The 24,658-nt window shown below is 40.2% G+C and overlaps 1 protein-coding gene and 1 pseudogene across 1 annotated transcript in view; one reads left to right on the top strand and one right to left on the bottom strand.

Moving 5' to 3' along the window:
* NDUFAF2 (NADH:ubiquinone oxidoreductase complex assembly factor 2) overlaps positions 1-24,658 on the bottom strand; it is a 178,865-nt gene that overhangs the window by 73,194 nt on the left and 81,013 nt on the right. Inside the window, exon 2 of the mRNA XM_055422015.2 lies at positions 2,983-3,072. Coding sequence (XP_055277990.1) covers positions 2,983-3,072 — 90 coding nt within the window. The remainder of the gene's footprint in view (positions 1-2,982; positions 3,073-24,658) is intronic.
* LOC129553233 (prohibitin 1 pseudogene) lies at positions 22,190-23,002 on the top strand (annotated as a pseudogene).

Genomic DNA, 24,658 nt, shown 5'->3' with positions numbered 1-24,658 from the left:
GTTTTGTTTCAGCGCTTAGATGATACATTTAAGGGTATGACCCACAGGACAGTTATGCTAATTACCAGATCAGGACAGACCCATAAAAAGCATCAGAACTTCATTCTGATTTTCTGAAAGTCTCAAACACTCAAATATGAGTCATTACCTATTTCTTTACTTCTGTAAACATTTTTAATTCTATACTAATATTGGAAAATATGATAAAGATAGGTTCATTATAGGTTCAGATAGTGGGAGGCACTATCTGAGAATTTCAAATGTAGCTTATAACACTGAAAGTGAAAGTGAAGTTGCTCAATCGTGTCTGACTCTGTGCGACCCCATGACTGTAGCCTATCAGGCTCCTCTGTCCATGGGGTTTTCCAGACAAGGTACTGGAGTGGGTTGCCATTGCCTTCTCCAGCGGATCTTCCTAACCCAGGGATTGAACCCGGGTCTCCTGAATTGCAGGCAGACGCTTTACCATCTGAGCCACCCAGGCTTATAACACTGGAAACTGTTAAAATAAGAAAGCTCAATTACTCCTAGAAGTTGCCAGTTTATATTCTGTACTTCTTTAAAAAGTCTCTGCTTTTATCTTCTTTTCTCATAGTTCTACTATTTTCATAGTTAATAAGGAAAAATAGAAAAGGTATTTCCAGAGACATATTTACACTTACATGCTGACATAAAAATAACTCAATGACTATAGCTACCATGTGTAAGGTATTATACTAAACCCACTAGAAAACAAAGGGCTGACTGCTTGCAGTGCATAGCTATATTACCCAGGTTACTTATCTAATCTTTCTAGAACTTAGATTCTCTGTTAAATGGGTAAAACTGCCATGTCTACCTCATAGGATTATAGTGGTAAAGAACCTGCCTGCCAATGCAAGAAACACAGGAGACACAGGTTTGATCCCTGGGTCAAGAAGATTCCCTGGAGATAGCAATGGCAACTGACTCCAGTATTCTTGCCTGGAGAATCCCATGGACATAGGAGCCAGGTGGGCTACCTGGACCCCTACAGTCCATGGGGTCGCAGAGAGTTGGACACAACTGAGTGACTGAACATATATAGTGTACTATATATATAACGATTTAAAGCAATGGCATAATATGAGGTAAACAGGTAAACACTTGACAAATATCAGATATAAAATAGGCATGGGGCTTCCCACGTGGCTCAGTGGTAAAGAATCTGCCTGCCAATGCAAGAGACACAGGAGTTACAGGTTCAATCCCTGAGTGGGGACGATCCCAAGTTGGAAATGGCAACCCACTCCAGTATTCTTGCCTGGAAAATCCCATGGATAGAGGAGCCTGAAAGTCTGCAGTTCATGGGGTTGCAAACAGTCAGACATGACTGAGCAACTGAGCACAATTTGGTGTTTCAGTTAAGTTTCCTTTAGTTGCAAATAACACGCAAGAGTTTAAAGTATTCAATATACACTTACTGAGCACTTACTATGTGCCAAGCACTAGGTTAAGGATTAGTAAAGAGAAAGGAACAATTTATAACACACAAAGGCAAACCTGCAGCTGAACATCATTCAGAAAGAAAAGGAACTAGGTACTGAAAGTTGCTGGAAACCTAGGAAACATTCTGTCTTTCTACACACAGGGTTAGGAGCACTGATCTCCTCGCAGTTAAAAATCCACCTATAACTTTGCAGTCAGATTTCCATATCTGCAGTTCTGCATCAGCGGAATAAACCAACCAATGACCATGTAATACCACAGCACGAACTCACTGAAAAAAATGTGTCTAAGTGGACCTATTTCAAACCTGTGCTGTTCAAAACAAACAAACAAAATCAAAAACAAAAACAAAAAGTGTGCTGTTCAAGGGTTAATTGTACTTCTCTTTCCAGACTGGTTTCCATTTTCTTCTTAGTAGATAAAGAGATTTTTTTCTGTAACAAAGGTTAAGTGGTGGATTGAAGACAGTCTCCAAAGGCTACCAAGTTCATAAGTTACTATTCCCAGTCATATGGAAAGACTGCTATTATTAGCTCTTTCTTTGATTTTTTTACCTTAATTCCAAACGGACTTCCCTGGTGGCTCAGAAGGTGAAGCGTCTGCCTACGATGCAGGAGACCTGGGTTTGGTCCCTGGGTCGGGAAGATCCCCTGGAGAAGGAAATGGCAACCCACTCCAGTGTTCTTGCTTGGAGAATCCCATGGATGGAGGAGCCTGGTAGGCTACAGTCCACGGGGTCGCAAAGAGTCGGACATGACTGAGTGACTTCACTTTCACTTTTCTTTCACTTTCCAAATTCCTGACAGGGGTCAAGTGTCCATCCTTGTCTAAATATGGCGACAGCTAATTGTTAAGTTGAACAAATATTCTAAATGGCATTTAAAACAAATATTATCCATAATTTAGAAAAGAGAAGACTAAGTCTGAGACGTATGAGTTACTTCCCTATGTTCATGTGGGTTGTTGTTTAGTTGCCAAGTTGTACCTGACTCTTTGCGACCACATGGACTGTAGCCCACCCAGTTCCTCTGTCCATGGGATTTTCCAGGCAAGAATACTGGAGTGGGTTGCCATTTTCTTCTCCAGGGTCTCTTCCCAACCCAGGTATCAAACCTGTGTCTCCGGCTTGGCAGGTGGATTCTTTACCACTGAGCCACCTGGGAAGATGTTCATATGGGTAGAGAATGAAACAAAAACAGAATTCAAATCCTGAGGTTGGGCAAGTTTAGGACCAGCACACAAAAATGAGTGCCTCCTTCAATTCTGCATATACGGAGCTTTGCTCCCCTCACCCTAGTCTGAGCTCTGCTAATGCTTCATAGTTCTCACTGTTTCCTTGCTGAAATGTGACATCGTCACAACTTTCAAAGAAATACAAAAGCTTAAAAAAAGTTTTGTCAATTCAGATTGTAAAAGTTTTTGCAAAGAGAATAAACATGAAATTATGCATGTTCTTAATTATTTTTATATAAATAATTTGCCTTCTAGAAGTTACAACTAAAAGCAGAAACTTACCTTCCCATTCTGTTGGGATATCCCCCACTTCATAGTCTATTTCTCTTTTATTTGCTGCTTCTACAATTCTTTTCTCTCGAATAGTTTGTCCTGTAAGACAAAAGTGAATATTACATTTTTAAAAGGCCCAAGGCACAGTCAGGAATTTCCTGGTAGCTCAGCTGGTAAAGAATCCACCTGCAATGCAGGAGACCCTGTTTTTATTCCTGGGTCAGGAAGATCTCCTAGCGAAGGTATAGGCTACTTATTTCAGTATTCCTGGGGTTCCCTGGTGGCTCAGATGGTAAAGAATCCATTTGCAATGTGGGAGATCTGGGTTCAATCCCTGGGTTGGGACGATCCCCTGGAGGAGGGCATGGCAACCCACTCCAATATTCTTGCCTGGAGAATTCCATGGACAGAGGAGCCTGGAGGACTACACTGCTGGGATCACAGAATTGGACACTACTAAACGGCTAAGGGGGAGAAGGCAATGGCACCCCACTCCAGTACTCTTGCCTGGAAAATCCCATGGATGGAGGAGCCTGGTAGGCTACAGTCTATGGGGTCGCTAAGAGTCGGACACGACTGAGCGACTTCACTCTCACTTTTCTCTTTCATGCATTGGAGAAGGAAATGGCAACCCACTCCAGTGTTCTTGCCTGGAGAATCCCAGGGACAGGGGAGCCTGGTGGGCTGCTGTCTATGGGGTCACACAGAGTCGGACATGACTGAAGTGACTTAGCAGCAGCAGCAGCAAGCAGCTAAGAGCAAAGCACATGACACAGTCACTATTAAAAGAAGTATTTTCTCTTTAGATATTGCACACTTCCTCCTATGATAAGAGAATTAACAGGAAAAAGAATAGATTTCATTTAGAATTAGGTATTAGAAAAAGCAGTTTCTAAACTACTTCAGTTCAGTCATGTCTGACTCTTTGCAACCCCATGAACTGCAGCACGCCAGGCCTCCCTGTCCATCATCAACTCCCAGAGTTTACCCAAACTCATGTCCATTGAGTCAGTGATGTTATCTAACCATCTTATCCTCTATCGTCCCTTCTCCTCCTGCCCTCAATCTTTCCTAGCATCAGGGTCTTTTCCAGTGACTCAGCTCTTTGCATCAGGTGACCAAAGTATTGGAGTTTCAGGTTCAACATCAGTCCTTCCAATGAACACCCAGGACTGATCTCCTTTAGGATGGACTGGTTGGATCTCCTTGCAGTCCAAGGGACTCTCAAGAGTCTTCTCCAACACCACAGTTCAAAAGCATCAATTCTTCAGTGATCAGCTTTCTTCACAGTCCAAATCTCACATCCATACGTGACTATTGGAAAAACCATAGCCTTGACTAGACGGACCTTGGTTGGCAAAGTAATGTTTCTGCTTTTTGAATATGCTGTCTAGGTTGGCCATAACGTTCCTCCCAAGGAGTAAGCGTCTTTTAACTTCATGGCTGCAATCAGCATCTGCAGTGATTTTGGAGCCCAAAAAAATAAAGTCTGACACTGTTTCCCCATCTATTTGCCATGAAGTGATAGGACCAGATGCCATGATCTTAGTTTTCTGAATGTTGAGCTTTAAGCCAACATTTTCACTCTCCTCTTTCACTTTCATCAAGAGGCTCTTTCGTTCTTCTTCACTCTCTGCCAGAAGGGTGGTACCATCTGCATATCTGAGATTATTGATATTTCTCCTGGCAATCTTGATTCCAGCTTGTGCTTCTTCCAGCCCAGCATTCGTCATGATGTACTCTGCATATAAGTTAAATATGCAGGGTGATAATATACAGCCTTGACGTACTCTTTTTACTATTTGGAACCAGTCTATTGTTCTGTATCCAGTTCTAACTGTTGCTTCCTGACCTGCATACAGGTTTCTCAAGAGGCAGGTCAGGTGGTCTGGTATTCTCATCTCCTTCAGAATTTTCCACAGTTTGTTGTGATCCACACAGTCAAAGGCTTTGGCATAGTCAATAAAAGCAGAAATAGATGTTTTTCTGGAACTCTCATGCTTTTTCCATGATCCAGCGGATGTTGGCAATTTGATCTCTGGTTCCTCTGCCTTTTCCAAAACCAGCTTGAACATATGGAAGTTCATGGTTCACGTATTGCTAAAGCCTGGCTTGGAGAAAATTGAGCATGACTTTAGTAGTGTGTGAGATGAGTGCAATTGTGTGGTAGTTTGAGCATTCTTTGGCATTGCCTTTCTTAGGGATTGGAATGAAAACTGATCTTTTCCAGTCCTGTGGGTACTGCTGAGTTTTCCAAATTGGCTGACATATTGAGTGCAGCACTTTCACAGAATTACCTTTTAGGATTTGAAATAGTTCAACTGAATTCCATCGGAATTCCATCACCTCCATTAGCTTTGTTTGTAGTGATGCTCTCTAAGGCCCACTTGACTTCACATTCCAGGATGTCTGGCTCTAGGTGAGTGATCACACCATCGTGATTATCTGGGTCGTGAAGATCTTTTTTGTACAGTTCTTCTGGGGATTCTTGCCACCTCTTCTTAATATCTTTTGCTTCTCTTAGGTCCATACCATTTCTGTCCTTTATCGAGCCCATCTTTGCATGAAATGTTCCCTTGGTATCTCTAATTTTCTTGAAGAGATCTCTAGTCTTTCCTATTCTATGGTTTTTCTCTATTTCTTTGCATTGATCGCTAAGGAAGGTTTTCTTATCTCTCCTTGCTCTTCTCTGGAACTCTGCATTCAAATGGGCATATCTTTCCTTTTCTACTTTGCTTTTCGTGTCTCTTCTTTTCACGGCTATTTATAAGGCCTCCTCAGATAGTCATTTTGCTTTTTTTGCATTTCTTTTTCTTGGGGATTGTCTTGATCCCTGTCTCCTGTACAATGTTACTACTACTACTGTCACTAAAACTACTTCAGAAATTTTAAATTTCCTACCATAGTACGAAAAAGTAATTTGGGCAGAATAAGTCTAGGTTCTGTGTAGAGAAAAAGAGAAACCAATTAATTTGTAGGCCAATTAAAAAAACATTTTTATTAACAACAAAGTATTTAACTCTTTCATACCCTGCAAGTATATATACGAGAGATCTAGAGGATGCTGCTACTGCCTAAGGGAATCAACATTTTTGGTCCCACTATGGAAAATAATAGGGGGGTTCCTTAAAAAACTAAAACCAGAGATATCAAATTATCCAGCAATCCCACTTCTGGGCATGTATCTGGAAAATATGAAAACTCTAATTTGAAAAGATCAATGTACCCCAATGTTCACAGCACACTGTTTACAATAGCCAAGCTATGGAAGCTACATAGGTGTCTATCAGAAGATGAATGGATAAAGGAGATGTAGTGTGGAATACACTATACTGTGGAATATTACTTGGCCATAAAAAAGAAAGAAATATTGTCATTTGAAGCAACCTGGATGGACCTAAAGATTATCATACTAAATTAAGTCACAGAAAGACAAATATTATATATTACTTATACGTGATATACGTGAAATCTAAAAAATAATACAAATGAACTTATTTTCAAACCAGAAAGACTCACAGACATAGAAAATAAACTTATGGTGACCAAAGGTGAAAGGGAGGAAAGTGAGGAATTAATTAGGAGTGTGGGATTAATAGGAATAAACTGCTATACATAAACTAGATAAGCAACAAGGATTTATTGTATAGCACAGGGAACAATCTTCAATATCTTATGATAACCTATAATGGAAAACAATCTGAAAAGTATGCATGTGTGTATATATGTGTGTCTCTGTGCATTTATATATATGTGCATGTATGTGTGTATATATATCTGAATCCTTTTGCTATATACTTGAAACATAATATTGTAAAACAACTGTATGTCAAAAAGTCCTGATTCTATCCTTTTGAAGAAACTTTATCAAAATGATGGTTTCAAAACACATTTCTTTGTCATTGACGCTTTGATCCTGAAGAAACCAGGTAATTTTCTACATCCCAACAGTTAACAAGTGTGCCTGCCTATTTCAGGCAATGCAAGTTAAAAGAGAGAAGACACTGGTAAATAATGATGAGGGGGGGAGTATGGCTTTACAATGATCAGACCAGTCAGGGAGAGAAATCTGGGCCTTGCAAAACACTACTTTCTCTTCCTACTCCTAGGCCATCCTTACACTAATCCAAACAGACTAGGTGACACAATTCAAGAAATTGACTTTGTTCCCTGCAAATCTCTCTCCTATATGACATGAAATTCTACCAATTAAAAAATTCCTTCGGGACTGTCCCTGCTGGTCCAGTGGCTAAGACTCCACGCTCCCAATGCAGGGGGCACATGTTCCATCCCTTATCTGGGAACTGAGATCCCACATTCCGTAAGGAGCAGCCAAAAAAAAATTTTTTTTTTTCAATTATAGACAAGGAAACTTCTAGGAGTGACTGTGCAGGAGATAGGGAACTACAAAAGGGAAGCCTAAGATTACTGAGCAGCTAGTTTTATTTCCTCTGCCTTAGCAATAGTAAGTGAAAGGTTAGGATTTCATAGAAAAGCCATTAATGACTAAAAACTCTGAGATCAGGTCAAGGAATCTCTGCATTTTATTATAGACTCATTTAATTAGGCTGATTTAATCCTGAGGTTCTCCAAGAGGAGTTACCTTTTGCTTATCTTATCTTACCTAATAAATACACAGCAGGACAAGGGATCAGTAGTAAAGCTCCCAGGCTACAGGGACAAGAATTAGGGTAAAAGGAGCCTATAACAATGACAGCTGCATTACTCTCATAGCAGAAGCTCAACATATATACATATATTTTTACTAAAATGCTACTTATACCCACATATATAAACACATCATAATAACAAGGGTACCATAAATTTAGCATAGACTAAATTTATTAAAGTATGTTTACATGACAATTTTCAAAATGTTTGAGAGTCAAAATACCTATGCCTTCATATAGTCCCTAACTTAATGCTAAGATGTAAGTTTGTCTTTTTAGCAATAACAAATACAGAAAATTATAGTCTAAAATACAAAATTCTAATAGATGGGCTTCTGAAAGTTCATGTGTGTTCTACAAGGTTGTAAGTGTACATCAATAAAACTGAGCACACGAGGAGCGAATGGAGAGGTCTACCATTCACAGCAGCGCTGGTAAATGCATACACATGTATATCTATATATTTCCTACCCTCGAGTTTATAAACCTCATTTAACTATCTTAAGAATTTTAAAATCAAAAGTCCTATCTATTGGTGTGTATATGGAAAGACAAGAAGAGTAATTCATGAATTAGTCACTGATAATAGATGACATCAAAGGTTTATGAAATACATATACACACCTTCAACAATACAAAATAAGGCCTTTAATTTAATGAATAAACTGTTAGTAACCAGATATGGGTTTTCCCCCTCAAATAAACTGTTTTAAGACTATTCTATTCTTTGGAATAAATGCTACTTGTACAACTACGAACTGGGAATAAAACTTATGCTTTGTACTTAGTAAGAAATTATGCACAAATTGAACACTTACTCATTCTAATATGTTTTCATACAAGAGTTGTAAAAACAATTCTACGTATCATAGCAAAAAAATATTCCATCTAGTAAATGGAGTAAATATAAGTACTTACTCAATTGTCCAATTTTATGGTCAATTTACATTTAAAAATTAACTTAATAACAAAGACATTAAATCTAATGTATGTATAGTTTAATAAGGCCTAATACAACAATAAACAATCAACAGTGGTATACTCCATGAATATTAAGTAAAACAATATAATTAATACTATATTTACTTAATATTAAACAATATTAAATTAAAATAGTCAAAAGTCTGAATTTAGGTAGATCAATAATGGTCAGTGGTATATGGATTTCAAGTCCGTGTAAGTAATAGTGCTGTGCTAAGTTGCTTCAGTTGTGTCTGACTCTTTGTGACCCTATGAACTGTAGCTCGCCTGGTTCCTCTGTCCATGGGATTCTCCAGGGAAGAATACTGAAGTGGGTTGCCATGCTCTCCTCCAGGTGATCTTCCCGACCCAGGGGCTGAACTTGCATCTCTTAATAGGCGGGTTCTTTATCACTAGCACAACCTGGGAAGCCCAAAGTATTGTTTCCCAAACTTAAAACTTTGTTTTAAAAAATATGGAATCCATTTAGTTAAAAGAAGAAAAAGGTACGATTCTTTGGTATCAGGTAGATGATGGGTTTAGGTAAAAGATTTCATCTGTTTTACTGGGTTTCTGGCACAGAGTATAAGGACCCTAGACACAGACAAGGGAAAGAAGAGCTAGAGTACAGAGCCCTAAACATCACTCATTCAAGTGCCTGCTTTGCAATTTTGGTCACATTTTGTGGTATTAATTCCCTAATATTTTTCTTTAATTTTGACTTGTTTTATTCTTCAATATTCACTTTTACTTTACCCCAACTCTCCCCCAAAAAACCCAGAAAATCACTGACTTAATATACTGCTGCTGCTGCTGCTAAGTCACTTCAGTCGTGTCCGACTCTGTGTGACCCCACTGATGGCAGCTCGCCAGGCTCCCCCGTCCCTCGGATTCTCCAGGCAAGAACACTTAATATACCAGTTGCATTATATTCAAACATACGTAAAACAGATAAATATCTTTAAAATGTAATGGGTTGTCTTTGTACTTCCTGAAGTCATCTTGAACACTAGTCTGGAGAGACAGGCCCAGTGGCACATATGTTGATACAGGGCATAGGAATCAATACACCAGCAAGAAATTACTATGGATAGGAAATGGCCAATGAACACTGAAGCATTGTTTGAATTGCGTTTACTCTTCATTGCAAAAAACCCTGTTATGTTCAATCTTAGGTTAGGTTTGAAAGAAGAAGGCAAAGATCTTAGACGCAGTAAGGGAGTGGTACTTGTCTGAGTATGTACTTTTGAATAAGTATGAAAACACGCTTATGTTCTATATATTCAAAAAATTAAATAAACATAGATGTGAAAGGAAAATAAAGGAAATGAAAGTGAGCTGAAACAAATACACCTAACTTTATTTCAGACTAAAAACACAACCACGCTGAATGGGGAAAGAAAAGAAAGAACTCTAGCAGGTAACTTAGGAACATGGTATTTGCATATGCACCCAAAGTCTTGGGCAGGAAAAGACCTGCAGATACATCCTGAACTGTTTATAGTATCTTTGTTTCCTGTAGTGGTATGGGTAAGGCAGTTCTGAAACTACTTTAGATGCATGATTCAGCAAATGTATATATGTATTCATGTTACTGGAAGCCAGGGTTCTCATTGTGGAAGGATACATAGACATGCAATGGGAAAAGGCAAAAAAGACCAGAGGTCAGATTGAAACTGGAGATATTGGCTACTTATGATAAATAAGACAGACATGTATTTGTACACAGATATATGTATTTTCACATATACATGTATACATTTTTCTGGTTCTATTTGCAGAAAGAGCCTAGAAGCAAAGGTCTTAGTAGCAATAAGGATTCCTAATTCTCAAATTTTGGTCTCTATGCCATCATCCATCAAAAGAAATCAGGATTCCTCAGAAAAATGGTTGATTTCAGGCCTAGGGCAGGGTGGATTCAAGGGGAGCCTGGAACATCTTGCTATGCCAAAAAAACAAGAGTTTAAAAAAAAACAATGATGATAATAGGGACCTATTACAAGAACTTAAGAGCCAGCGTGAAGGTGCAGACACTGGCTAAATCTGGAATAATCTGAGCACCAAAATAACCCAGGAATTACAGAACAGCAATTGTCAAAGTGTGAAAGGGAGATCTGCAGGGTGCCTATGACCCTTTTAGGGTGTTTCTGAGGCTAAATCAGTTTTAATAATGCTAAGATGTTATTTTCCTCTTTTAATTTTTTCATGAATGTACAATGGAGTTTTCAGAAGTTACATGGTATGTGATATAGTAACACACTGAATGAGGAAACAGATATGAAAAATCCACCTGTCTTTTACTAAGTTACACATTAGGAGGATTTGCATATAAAACAAAGCAATGCTACTCTTTTCTCCAAATGTTTCTGTTTTGGAAAGTATAGTTATTTCTGATCAAAATATATTCTTTCCATAAATATGTAATGGATTTACTAGAGTTATTTTTAATGAATTATTAAATACTTTTAAAAATCCATTTTAGTTTCAATACACTAAATATTAAATACATACCTTATAAACAAAGCTCTTTCAATAATTATTAAGTTTAAAGGGATTCTGAGAAAAAAATGTGTAAGAACTCTACAGCACTGAAAAGAAATGAAATCCATAAAGCCAAACCACTAAAAATATAGATAAACAGATGAATAAGTAAATAAATTGAGATTAAAACACTCTTGCTTAAAACAGTGCCAAACAGGATATGTACAGTAACTGTAAGAGAGGAAAATCATCATTTTGTAACCCTCTTGATAAAGAACGGTTCTGGTCAGAATCATTAAGAGGAGAGGATTCTGTCTTTTGTTTTTATTTGGATGTAATTTCCCTTTCCTCTACATATAGGGTGTCTCTACACATTGGAAAACTAAATAAAACTTCAGTTCAGTTCAGTCGCTCAGTCGTGTCCGACTCTTTGCGACCCCATGAATCACAGCACACCAGGCCTCCCTGTCCATCACCAGCTCCCGGAGTTCACTCAAACTCATGTCCACAGAGTCGGTGATGCCATCCAGCAATCTCATTCTCTGTCGTCCCCTTCTCCTCCTGCCCCCAATCCCTCCCAGCATCAGAGTCTTTTCCAGTGAGTCAACTCGTCGCATGAGGTGGCCAAAGTATTGCAGTTTCAGCTTTAGCATCAGTCCTTCCAGTGAACACCTAGGATTGATCTCCTTTAGGATGGACTGGTTGGATCTCCTTGCAGTCCAAGGGACTCTCAAGAGTCTTCTCCAACACCACAGTTCAAAAGCATCAATTCTTCGGCAATCAGCTTTCTTCACAGTCCAACTCTCACATCCATACATCACCACTGGAAAAACCATAGCCTTGACTAGACGGACCTTGGTTGGCAAAGTAATGTCTCTGCTTTTTAATATGCTGTCTAGGTTGGTCATAACGTTCCTTCAAAGGAGTAAGCGTCTTTTAATTTCATGCCTGCAATCAGCATCCACAGTGATTTTGGAGCCCCCAAAAATGAAGCCTGACGCTGTTTCCACTGTTTCCCCATCTATTTCCCAAGAAGTGATGGGACCAGATGCCATGTCTTAGATTTCTGAATGTTGAGCTTCAAGCCAACTTTTTCACTCTCCTCTTTCACTGTCATCAAGAGGCTTTTTAGTTCCTCTTCACTTTCTGCCATAAGGGTGGTGTCATCTGCATATCTGAGGTTATTGATATTTCTCCCGGCAATCTTGATTCCAGCTTGTGCTTCTTCCAGCCCAGCGTTTCTCATGATGTACTCTGCATATAAGTTAAATAAGCAGGGTGAAAATATACAACCTTGACGTACTCCTTTTCCATGCCAAGTTCTTGGTTAGAAATTCATAAAATTTCTAATTTGTTACCTCAAATACTGCCTTCCGAGGGTCTCAGTGACTCTACTGATGGGTAAGACCCTTGACAGGTACCAGTCTGAGGCAGGTGACACCAATGGCCCAGAAGAATGAAACAGCAGACTTGGATGTTTCTCCTTACTTGGGCCACTGCTCCTTTCCTAATCCATCCACACAGCCTAGGAAAATTATTTAAGCAGACTTTAATCTTTAAATGTTGAAGCATCAGAACTGACAAAATATCTACCACCATGGAGAAGAAGGAGAAGGCAATGGCACCCCACTCCAGTACTCCTGCCTGGAAAATCCCATGGACGGAGGAGCCTGGTAGGCTGCAGTCCATGGGGTCGTGAAGAGTCGGACACGACTGAGCGACTTCACTTTCCCTTTTCACTTTCATGCATTGGAGAAGGAAATGGCAACCCACTCCAGTGTTCTTGCCTCGAGAATCCCAGGGACAGGGGAGCCTGGTGGGCTGCCATCTATGGGGTCGCACAGAGTCGGACAAGACTGAAGTGACTTAGCAGCAGCAGCAGCAGTGGAGAAGCTTTCTTCCATGAATACCAAATCAACGCTGCAGGCCTATGTTGGTCGTGGCCCACGAGCACATGCAATCCTGGGGAAGGTTTTCAACCAGCTGGCTACTTCCAGCCTAGAATTTCCCACTGGCAGAGCACTGCGAGGAGTATGAGTGGAATTCAGGGGTGACTTTGAGGTGGAAAGGGAGACTGGGCTGAGTGTAGTGACACATCTCTGGGACAGCTATCCCCTTGAAAACAAGCAAGATTCAGGCCTTTGATGCCCGACAGGAGCCCCTGGCTTGGAGGAATGGTAATGAAGTAGGCAGGATGGCCAAGTAAGATCTTTGCTGCCTGACTGATGTCTGGTCCTTTACCCCAGTGGCAGAGATCAGTGCAAACCAAGTAATAATTCTAAATCAGTCTGTGTGGTGATGTATAGGAGACTGAATTTTGCATATGAAAGGAGGCTTAGAAGCGTCAATGCATAATATATGAAAGAGTGGGCTACTGAAAGCCAAGACCCATACTATATATGTTAGATCTGGATACTTTAAACCTTGTTATTCTGAACTCTTGTACATTTTTAAAAAAAACATCAATTAAGAGTACTAAATAAGAATCCTTACACTGAAAGTCATTTTCCCATCTGACTTACAGCGTAATTTGACTGAAGTTACTCAGAGGTAACATTTTTTTTATTATGAACCTGCTATGTACCAGGCAATGTTTATGTGCCCTTGATATATTATCCGTTATCTTTAAAATAATCTCTTAAAAATGAGGAAAATGAGACATAAGGTGATTAGCTTATCCAAATACACACAACTAATTAAAGTAGTAGAGCCAGTATTTGCCCCTAAGCTTTTTTTGGACTCCTAACAGTAAGCATTTTCCATTTAACACTTTAAAATTAGCATTTACAAAGTCTGCACATAGTATCATTACAGATATAGAATTAAAAACTAACATTTTATTCATAACTATCATAAGCTATTATTTTCCCATAGTGATCAAATGAGGCATTCCTGCTTGAAAATGAGATGATTGTATAATTTGACATATTCTACATATATTTATGTGAGCATCGAAGACTATCTCAGCAGGTCTCAGCAGATAATACTTTTTAAAAAGTAATTAAAGAGGCCTTCCAGATAAGCTTTCAGAATTTTTAAGACTGCCAACTATTTCAATGGATTACCTAAAATTTTATTACCTTCCCCATTCTTACAGGTTTCCCATAAGGAATCTCAGCTTCTTCTATCTTAGAAAATCTTAAATTATATAAAAATGCTTGGTTATTCTAAAATGCCTTATACAATATGGTTTAACTTTCAGAACCCAAAAGCGAAAGGTCTTAAACTATACCCAGAAAAACAGTGGAAAAATTGCAAGGGATCTACTTACTTTATTACCGTAAATATTTTGTGGCAAGTTTATAGCACAACAATATTCTTTTGTTTAAATCTGACTTCATAAATTTTTCAAAGGCCATAAATAACATTTGTAAAATTTAGGTCTGAAAGTACACAGGAAGATCATCGAAATTTAAGACAAAAAAAGATGAACCTACTGCCAATTTGTGTCTGTGCTTTTTCACATGGACAATAAACTCTTATTTACTGTCTTTTTTTAGAGTTCCATAGTAATATTATATGCAGAGTACATCATGCGAAATGCTGGGCTGGGTGAATCACAAGCTGGGGTTGCTGGGAGAAATATCAACAACCTCAGATATGCAGATGACATCACTCTAATGGCAGAAAGTGAAGAGGAACTAAAGAGAGTCTTGATTAGGGTGAAAGAGGAGAGAGAAAAAGCTGGCTTGAAACTCAACATTAAAAAAAGGATGATCATGGCACTGGGTCCTATCACTCCATGGCAAATAGAAGGGGGAAAAGTGGAAGTAGTGACAGATTTTATTTTCTTGGGCTTTAAAACCATTGCAGATGGTGACTGCAGCCATGAAACTTAAAGATGCTTGCTCCCTGGAAAGAAAGCTAAAACAAACACAGATAGCATATTAAAAAGCAGATGTATCACTTTGCCGACAAAGGTCCACATAGTCAAAGCTACGGTTTTTCCAGTAGTCATGTCATGTACAGGTGTGAGAGCTGGACCATAAAGAAGGCTGAGCGCCAAAGAATTGATAGTTTTGAATTGTGGTGCTAGAGAAGACTCTTGAGAGTTCCCTGGACCGCAAGGAGATCAAACCAGTCAACCCTAAAGGAAATCAACCCTGAATATTCACTAGGACTGATGCTAAAGCTAAAACTCCAGTACTTTGGCCACCTGATGCGAAGAGCTGAAATGCTGGGAAAGATCCTAATGCTGGGAAAGACTGAAGGCAAAAGAAGGGGGCAGCAGAGGATGAGATGGTTAGATAGCATCACCAACTCAATGCACATGAATTTGCGCAAACTCCAGGAGACAGATGACACCACCCTTATGGCAGAAAGTGAAGAACTAAAAAGCCTCTTGATGAAAGTGAAAGAAGAGAGTGAAAAAGTTGGCTTAAAGCTCAACATTCAGAAAATTAGGATCATGGCATCCAGTCCCATCACTTCATGGCAAATATATGGGGAAACAGTGGAAACACTGGCTGACTATTTTTCTGAGCTCCAAAATCACTGCAGCCATGAAAGTAAAAGATGCTTACTCCTTGGAAGGAAAGTTATGACCAACCTAGACAGCATATTAAAAAACAGAGCCATTACTCTGCCAACAAAGGTCCGTCTAGTCAAGGCTATGGTTTTTCCTGTGGTCATGTACGGATGTGAGAGTTGGACTACAAAGAAAGCTGAGCACCGAAGAATTGAAACTTTTGAACTGTGGTGTTGGAGAATACTCTTCAGAGTCCCTTGGACTGCAAGGAGATCCAACCAGTCCATCCAGAGGAGATCAGTCCTGGGTGTTCATTGGAAGGACTGATATTGAAGCTGAAACTCCAATACTTTGGCCACATCATGCGAAGAGCTGACTCATTGGAAAAGACCCTGATGCTGGGAAAGATTGTCGGCAGGAGAAGAAGGGGACGACAGAGGATGAGATGGTTGGATGGCATCACCGACTCTATGGACATGGGTTTGGGTGGATTCCGGGAGTTGGTGATGGATAGGGAGGCCTGGCGTGCTGCGGTTCATGGGGTCGCGGAGTCGGACACGACTGAGCGACTGAGCTGACTGACTGACCAGGAGACGGTGAAGGACGGAGAAACCTGGTGCGCTGCAGTCCATGGGGTCACAAAGATCGTACATGACTAAGCAACAACGTAATATTATAAGCAAATAAAACTTGAAAATTCTGAAAATGTTTCAACCAATAAGGTTGTTTAGTTGCTAAGTCATGTCCAACTCTTGTGACCCCATGGACTACAGCCTACCAGACACCTCTGTCCATGGGATTCTCCAGGCAAGAACACTCGAGTGGGTTGCCACTTCCTTCTCCAGGGGATCTTCTTGACCTAGGAATCGAACCCTGGTCTCTTGCACTGCAGGCGGATTCTTTACCAACTGAGCTATGAGGGAAGTCCCTATATATTGAAGAGTCTATTACAATAATCTGAAAAGATTCAAAGTCAAAAGTTAAGTAGGTTTTCTGATTCTAGTCCCAAATCAGGCACATACATCTTAGAAATGTCCATTATTTTACTTCATTTATGTACTTTCCATTACTGCGAAAATCAAACATTGAAAATAGCTATGTTTTTTAAAAAAATAAAGACACCTGAATGTTCTGTATAAAATCACCTAGTTTCCAAACTGCAAGGAATTTTTTATGCTCAGAAAAAGTGCAGCTGTAATTACACTTGTCCCTCACCCCCAAAAGAATTAATCATTAAAAAGAAAAATTCAAATGATGGATTCATACTATTTATGAACATACATAATAATGTGTTCACTTTGAAGAGCTGAAAGAGAAGCAGCCTTCTGGTTTTGATTGATGTTTAGGAAATCAGTATCTTGAAGTACTTTATTCATCTAATATATTCTACAGTTCTTTTTAAAGCTAAATTATATTCAATGTATAAAGTATATTTATATTGAGAATTTGAGCATTTGAAGAAATAACACAAAAAAACTAACATTTGATGATTCTGCTATAACTATGTCTGAATCATGACAGATGACTTAAATGTCTTAAATACATATAAAAAGGGAAGGAAAATAAAGGAGGGTATAAAATTTTTTTAGCCAAATTAAACAGGCTTTAAGACATATTATACAGAAATTTCAGGTTTTAAAAAGACTATTCATACAATGAGGAAATTTATGATTGACTGAAAAATTTATTTTTTCATTTTGAAGTGAAAGTTGTTAGCTAAAGCAAACAAATTCCAATCTGGAACATCCTTAATATAAAAAGGAATAGTATTTTCTCCTCTCAAAATTAGAAAACACTTATAGTGTTGTAAAACAAATATGATCAAAGCATTTGATTTCCACTTGAATACTTGGGGCTGTCAATAGAGAAGTAGAGAGAGAAGCTGAAGGAATTAATTTTTTAACGTGGCAAATATTATTAAAATTTAGAGAATTATTAAACTACACTATACCACTTGCAAAGCTTGGGACTACCTCAAATTTTATTTTCAGATTTGAAAGGTAGATGACATGGCTGATCATTTGATTAATTTTTAGACCCAAACAGTTTCACAGAAATCAAATAGTTCTTGGCCATTTCTCAAAGATCATAAAAGCATCAAGTACTGCACTGTTAGCTACCATGACTAATTCACAAAACAGATGACAGTTTTAAATATGGATAATTTAGTGAAAATAGAGTATATTTTGTGATGCATTAGTCTTAATTTTAAAATATATATATTTAGTTATTAGTCCATGAAATTACTAATATCCTTCATTAATCTATTGTTTGGTTAACATCAGGCACTACTTATGAATGAATAGAAATCTATTCTGATATAGAAAGAGACCACATATACTCATCTAATGAAACCTGATACATTCATCTATTTACCAGGAACTGTACTAGAATGTGTGAACCAGATTTCTGAGCATAAAAACTGGGCTCAGTTGGTAAAGAGACTGAGGTGTCAATAATTTTCAAACTCTTTTTTTAAAAAATACCTTCTTTAGTAGGTGAGTTTATGAAACTGTTCAAAGCAGAGCTTCTATGGTTGAGGCAGGCAGGGGTCCAAAGTACAATTTACCTTTTCCCTCCTCCCCTTCCCTGGAGACAACCTCCTTACATTGTTAAAGAGTGCCAAGAAGCGCTGTGCAATTCACTAATGCAGACCACGTACTGCACTTCTGAAACTGCAGAATCCACCCATGAACATATATTCATTCTCCAGACAAAATCAAGATCTTGTGAATAGCAGAAAGACCATCATATTGCTTCTCTTCCGACCCAATCTTTCACATAGTTAGTCCTGTGATCTGTCACAAACTCCTGAGTGATCCATGTAAGACAATGCAGGATTGTTCCTCAAATTTCATACACTATGGAGTGGTGGTGGTGTAGTTGCTAAATCGTGTCCGACTCTTGCAAACTCATGGACTGTAGCCCACCAGACTCCCCTGTCCATGGGATTTTCTAGGCAAGAATACTGGAGTGGGTAGCCATTTCCTTCTCCAGGGGATCTTCCCAACCCAGGGATTAAACCCAGGTCTCCTGGATTGCAGGCAGATTCTTTCCTGACTGAGCCACCAGGGAAGCCCTAAGGAGATACAGGCCTACTTCAGCTGTGGAGTACTTTAAGATGGGTGTCTCCAAATTACTGTGCACAAGAATGCGGGGACTGTCTCTAGTCAAGAGTATACTGGCAATGCACGTCAGGGTATTACCTGCAAAAGAATCAAATAACTGGACTTAAAATTTCTTTTTTAGTAGTAATAAATGATAAAGCTTACAGTTTTTTTCCTAAGCCTTGCTACTTCTTTATAAGCTTTCAGAGTCCAGAGACCATATAAGTTAGCAACATATCAATAACATTTTGCTAAAGTGGTTTTATTCATCAGTATTATCTGATTCATTCAGAAAAGTAGAATCATATTTATTGAGCAATATTTATGTGCATAGTACTTAGTTGACACTTTCACTTCCCACATCCTCCTTTCCCTTTGGGCCCAGAGCAACTTAACTACTGTATGACAATAGCACCACCTATTGGTTGGCAAAGGGCTCGTAACAATCCAAAATCCACCTGCTTCCGTGCCCTTCAGAAAGACTAAAGCATAATTTGGGCTCTTTTATTCCAACTTTTATTATTAAACCCACTTGAAAAAAATTTCAGCTGAGTTAAACCTACTTGAAAAAGTTTTCATACACACACACACACACACACACACACACACACACATATTCTTTTCTTCTCCTTCATCTCTCCTTTTAGAAAACTGGAGAGTTCCCTGGTGGCTCAGATGGTAAAGAATCTGCCTGGAATTGGGGTTTGATTCTTGGGTCAGAAAGATCCCCTGGAGAAGAAAATGGCAACCTACTGAAGTATTCTTGTCTGCAGAATTCCATGGACAGGGTAGCCTGGTGGGCTACAGTCCATGGGGTCACAAAAAGTCAGACACGACTGAGCAACTAATATCTCACGTTCTTCAGAGTTATTGCAACTCTCTTAATTCCATTGCTAACCAAGATGTGTTTTTGCTGCTGCTGCTAAGTTGCTTCAGTCGTGTCCGACTCTGTGTGACCCCACTGACGGAAGCCCACCAGGCTCCCCCGTCCCTGGGATTCTCCAGGCAAGAACACTGGAGTGGGTTGCCACTTCCTTCTCCAAAGCATGAAAGTGAAAAGTGAAAGCGAAGTCGCTCAGTCGTGTCTGACTCTTAGTGACCCCATGGACTGCAGCCTACCAGGCTCCTCTGTCCATGGGATTTTCCAGGCAAGAGTACTGGAATGGGTTGCCATTGCCTTCCCCAGTGTTTTTGCTAGCATGCAGCAATTCAGATGAATTGAGGGTTAAAAGGGATTTGAGAATTATTCTGGAAACTGAACTGCCATTTATAACACAATTACTATTGAAAAATGTGTTCAATGTAAACAAGCTGCTTATGTGGAACTTTTGGAATTCAAGTAGGTTGGGAACTTGCTTTAAAACAAAAATATAAAAGCATTAAGACCTCACTGTGGTTTCCAAGGTAAATGCAGGAATAGGATTCTGATATAAAACTATATTGCATATACCTTCCCCCTTTTTAGAGTTGATGAACATCTGCCTTGTCCTGTGGAATCTGAATCTTTCAGTACACACACTGGAATACTCAAAAAAATGATGATATATATCACTACTCTGCAGAGGCTCATTAAAGTTACACCAATGATATTAGATATTAGATCTCATTATTTTAACTTCATCTCTATGATGAAAATTACCAGGATTACATCTATTACTCTAACCACTTCAGTTCAGTCCCTCATTCATCTCTGACCCTTTGCGACGCCATGGACTGCAGCACCCCAGGCCTCCCTGTCTAACCAACCACTTAATGAGCGCCAATCATGAACTGATGTCCCTACACTTCTGTTACATAGAGCTTTGTATCTTTTGGTAATACATCCTTAGTATCTAGCCCCTGAAACTGTCCTGTCTTCATGGTAAGCTCTATAAGTTCTCATGGGTGGGAATACCATGTTGAAGCGGGGAAATAAGACACCCCAAGCTAAGTGATCAATATGAAGCAAATTTTTAAATGTAATTTATTTGTTTTGGGGTTTTTCTTGGCTTTATGACACAGCATGTGGGATCTTAGTTCCTCAACCAGGAATCAAATCCGTGTCCCTTGCAGTGGAAGTATCGAGTCTTAACCAACTGGACCGCTAGTGAAGTACCAATAGGAGGTCATTTTTGTTTTGGTACCAGTCAAATAGCAAAGGTTTTGTCCCTTGGCCTTTCCCCTGTACTTTAGTTCTAGAAACTGCTCCTAATAACCTGATTTGAATCCAATTTGTTACAGGCAGGGGAATGTTATATGCCTCTGCTCCATATACACTGCACTTGTAACTGCTCTCACCTGTCTGGACAGAATCTATTCTTGGTGGAAAGACAGATCCTACTCCGGTACACCAATTCCATGGTCTACTGAAACTTGTCTGTGGCTTAAGGATGATGTCAAGTGCCCAAGTTGCCAAGCCCTCTCTAGCCGTGCAAATCTCCTGTCTAGGACTAACACATCAGGACTTGGAAACCTATGGTCTGGTCTGTTGATTCATCAGTTGTTATGACATCTGGGCTTCCCAGGTGGTTCAGTGGTAAAGAATCTGCCTGCCAATGCAGGAGACACAGGTGACTCATGTTCGATTACTGGGTCAGGAAGATCCCCTGGAACAGAAAGTGGCCAGGCACTCCAGTACTTTTGCCTGGGACAGAGAAGCCTGGTGGCTACAGTCCAAGGTGTCACCAAGAGTCAGACACGACTGAGCATGAGCACTCCTCTTCCCTCCTATGACATCCACCTGACCTGAGCCTCAACTGCTTTTCCCTTAAAATCTCTCAAATCTTTCGACTGTACTATTGCTTTACTCACTTACTAATTTAAAAACTTCAATTGTTTTTATAATATTAATATGAATATACTTAACAACATATTTTTCTTGTTAAATTGGTCAACAGTATGTTTTTTACAACATATTTTTTAATTTTTAAAAATTATTTTAAGACAATTTCAATTGATTTTACTATTGCTCGCCATCCATAATCAAACTTTCAACAAAATACATAAATGCTTATTAATGTTCCTCTAATTTATTCTTTCTATATCATTATTACACCCCCCCACCCAAGCCCTTCTTGTTTCATGTCTATATTAATAGAAAAACCTCCCTAATCATATTTCTTTTTTACATAACCATCCTGGATAGACATTCAGGTAAGTCAGTCATTTAAGGATCCCATGCTAATGGCTATTCAGCCACTGTCAACATATGACTTTCAAGGTTTCCTGAGCACTGCCATTTCACTCAGCTAAAAAGAAGAGAGGGCCCTGAGAAACACATATGCAGAGTTTTATTGGCCAGATCAGGAAATAACTCACATTACTTCCACTCACAGTGCACTAGGAAAAAACCCTAGTCATAAAAAAACTAGCTACACCTAATTTTAAAAGATGCTGGCAAATGTAGTCTAGCTGTGTGTTCAGGAAGGAGAAAGTGGATTTTAGTGGAGAGTAGTGGTCTCTACAAATATATTCCTGGATAAAGCCAAATCAACAAAGAAACTGAGATGTGGAGGTCAGAGTGAAAGCAGGTGTCTCCAGTCAAAGGAAACATGGCTGCCAAAGTGTTTGAGTCCATTGGCAAGTTTGGCCTGGCCTGAGCCATTGCAGGAGGTGTGGTGAACTCTGCCTTGTATAATATGGATGCTGGGCACAGACCTGTCATCTTTGATGGGTTCGGTGGAGTGCAGGACATTGTCAGAGGAGAAGGGACTCACTTCCTCATCCCTTGGGTACAGAAACCAATTATCTTTGACTGATGTTCTCAACCACGTAATGTGCCAGTAAACACTGGTAGCAAAGATTTACAGAATGTCATCATCACTCTATGCATCCTCTTCTGGCTGGTGGCTAGCCAGCTTCCTCGCATCTTCCCTAGCATTGGAGAGGACTACGATGAGAGTGTGCTGCCAGTCCATCACTACAGAGATCCTCCAGTCCATGGTGGCTCGGCTGGAGAACTGATCACCCAGAGAGAGCTGGCCCCCAGACAGGTGAGCGATGACCTCACAGAGTGAGCAGCGACCTTTGGGCTCATCCTGGATGACGTATCCTTGATGAATCTGACCTTTGGGAAGTTCACAGAGCGGTGGAAGCCAAACAGGTGGCTCAGCAGGAAGCAGAGAGGGCCAGATTTGTAGAGGAAAAGGATGAGCAGCAAAAGAAGGAAGCCATTATCTCCGTGGAGGGTGACTCCAAGGCAGCGGAGCTGATCGCCAACTCGCTCGCCACCACCACTGCCACTGTAGGCGGTGATCCAGCTGCTCAAGGGGGAGGCAATGGACATTGCATACGAGCTGCCGCGCTCGCGGAACATCACCTACCTGCCCGGCAGGCAGTTGGTGCTCCTCCCGCTGCCCCAGTGAGGCCCACACCTCCTGGGCCATCTGGACCACAGCCCCGAAGATGTTCAGCACCACTTCCTTCTGCTACCCCAGAAATCACTGTGAAACTTCATGATTGGCTTAAAGTGAAGAAAATAAAAGTAAAATCACTTCAGTTCTCTTAATCAGATTAAGCTCTTTGATTCTGCTCATTTCCATCCCCCTTTTTTCAATCCACCTCCCTACCCAAAATTGCCAAGTGCCTACACAGACCAGCTTGGCTCCTGTCTTTGGGGCCACTGGTACTCCAGCCCTGCTGCTACTGCTGCTAAGTCACTTCAGTCGTGCCCGACTCTGTGTGACCCCATAGACGGAGGCCCACCAGGCTCCCCCGTCCCTGGGATTCTCCAGGCAAGAACACTGGAGTGGGTTGCCATTTCCTTCTCCAATGTGTGAAAGTGAAGTCGCTCAGTCGTGCCCGACCCCTAGCGACCCCACGGACTGCAGCCCACCAGGCTCCTCCATCCATGGGATTTTCTAGGCAATAGTACTGGAGTGGCTTGCCATTGCCTTCTCCGGGTACTCCAGCCCAGGCACTGGCAATTGGCAGAAGAAAGGCAGGGCTTTGTGTGTGACGAGCTGGGAGTCAACAAGTAAACTTGCGGCCTCCAACCAACCATTCATTCGGGACTTGAGGAAGATGGCACACGCAGATCAATGGGGAACACAGGCCTCAGATTTCTCCAGTGGTTCCTGCACAGACCCAGCTGAAGAGAGGTGCTGGAGAAGGTCAGAGTGGAAGTGATCCATCTCTTACCATAAAGCTGATGCTGTTTAACTGCGGGACCAGCGGAAGCAGATGTGTACAAACAGCACGGATTGAAGAATCTGCCCCCGTGAAGGTGGGTGGGCCTGATTTGCTGCCCTCCCCAGAGTCCTGGAATGGACTTGGATAGTGAGAGCAGGCCTGGACCCAGACGAGAGTTCTGTGGCCTTCCTTTCTACGTCCCACCTTTGTGTCTCAAATACCCCGTGGATTTCCAGCTTGAAGGATTGCATCTGCCCAGGGCTGCACGGGCCTGCCAAAGATGTGTGCATCCAGTGTTCCTGTCTCCTTGGTTCAGAGACTGTCCTTCTAGAGGGCTCTGTGCCTGTGCCGTGAAGGAAATGACCATGGAAAGAAGACATTTATGTAAACTACTACCAATAAATGACACCCAGGCCTTCCAGCACACACACACAAAAAAAACCCCAACACAAAAACCCAAAGAAACAGAACACCAGATCATGTCATTTTGGTCCACAGAGAAACTTCTCCCCCGCTTTTTAGTTGAATTATGGTTAACTCAAAATATTAGTTTCAGGTATACAACACAGTGATGTTATTTTTAAGGATTTTACTCCATATAAAAATATTGGCTATATTCACTGTGCTGCACATTACATTTTTGTAACCTATTTTATACCTAATAGTTTCTACCTCTTAATCTACTTCACCTATCTTGTCCCCCTTCTAATACTCAAAACTGTTTTTACTGAATTAAAAATCTGGTGAAATACCATTACCCATATTTTAATGCAATTATAAGAAATACTTCAGGAAAAAAATGTATCAGATCTATCATGTGATGTTGTAAAAGACACCAGTTCATTACACTGTATAATACCTACATAGGAAAACCGTGGGAGACTCCTATC

This window comes from Moschus berezovskii, chromosome 18, assembly GCF_049115385.1.
Source record: "Moschus berezovskii isolate FMDL1 chromosome 18, NW_MosBer_1.0, whole genome shotgun sequence".
Classification (NCBI taxonomy): Eukaryota; Metazoa; Chordata; class Mammalia; order Artiodactyla; family Moschidae; genus Moschus; species Moschus berezovskii.
Note: the sequence above shows the minus strand (reverse complement) of the source record. Positions and strands in the feature narration are given on the sequence as shown.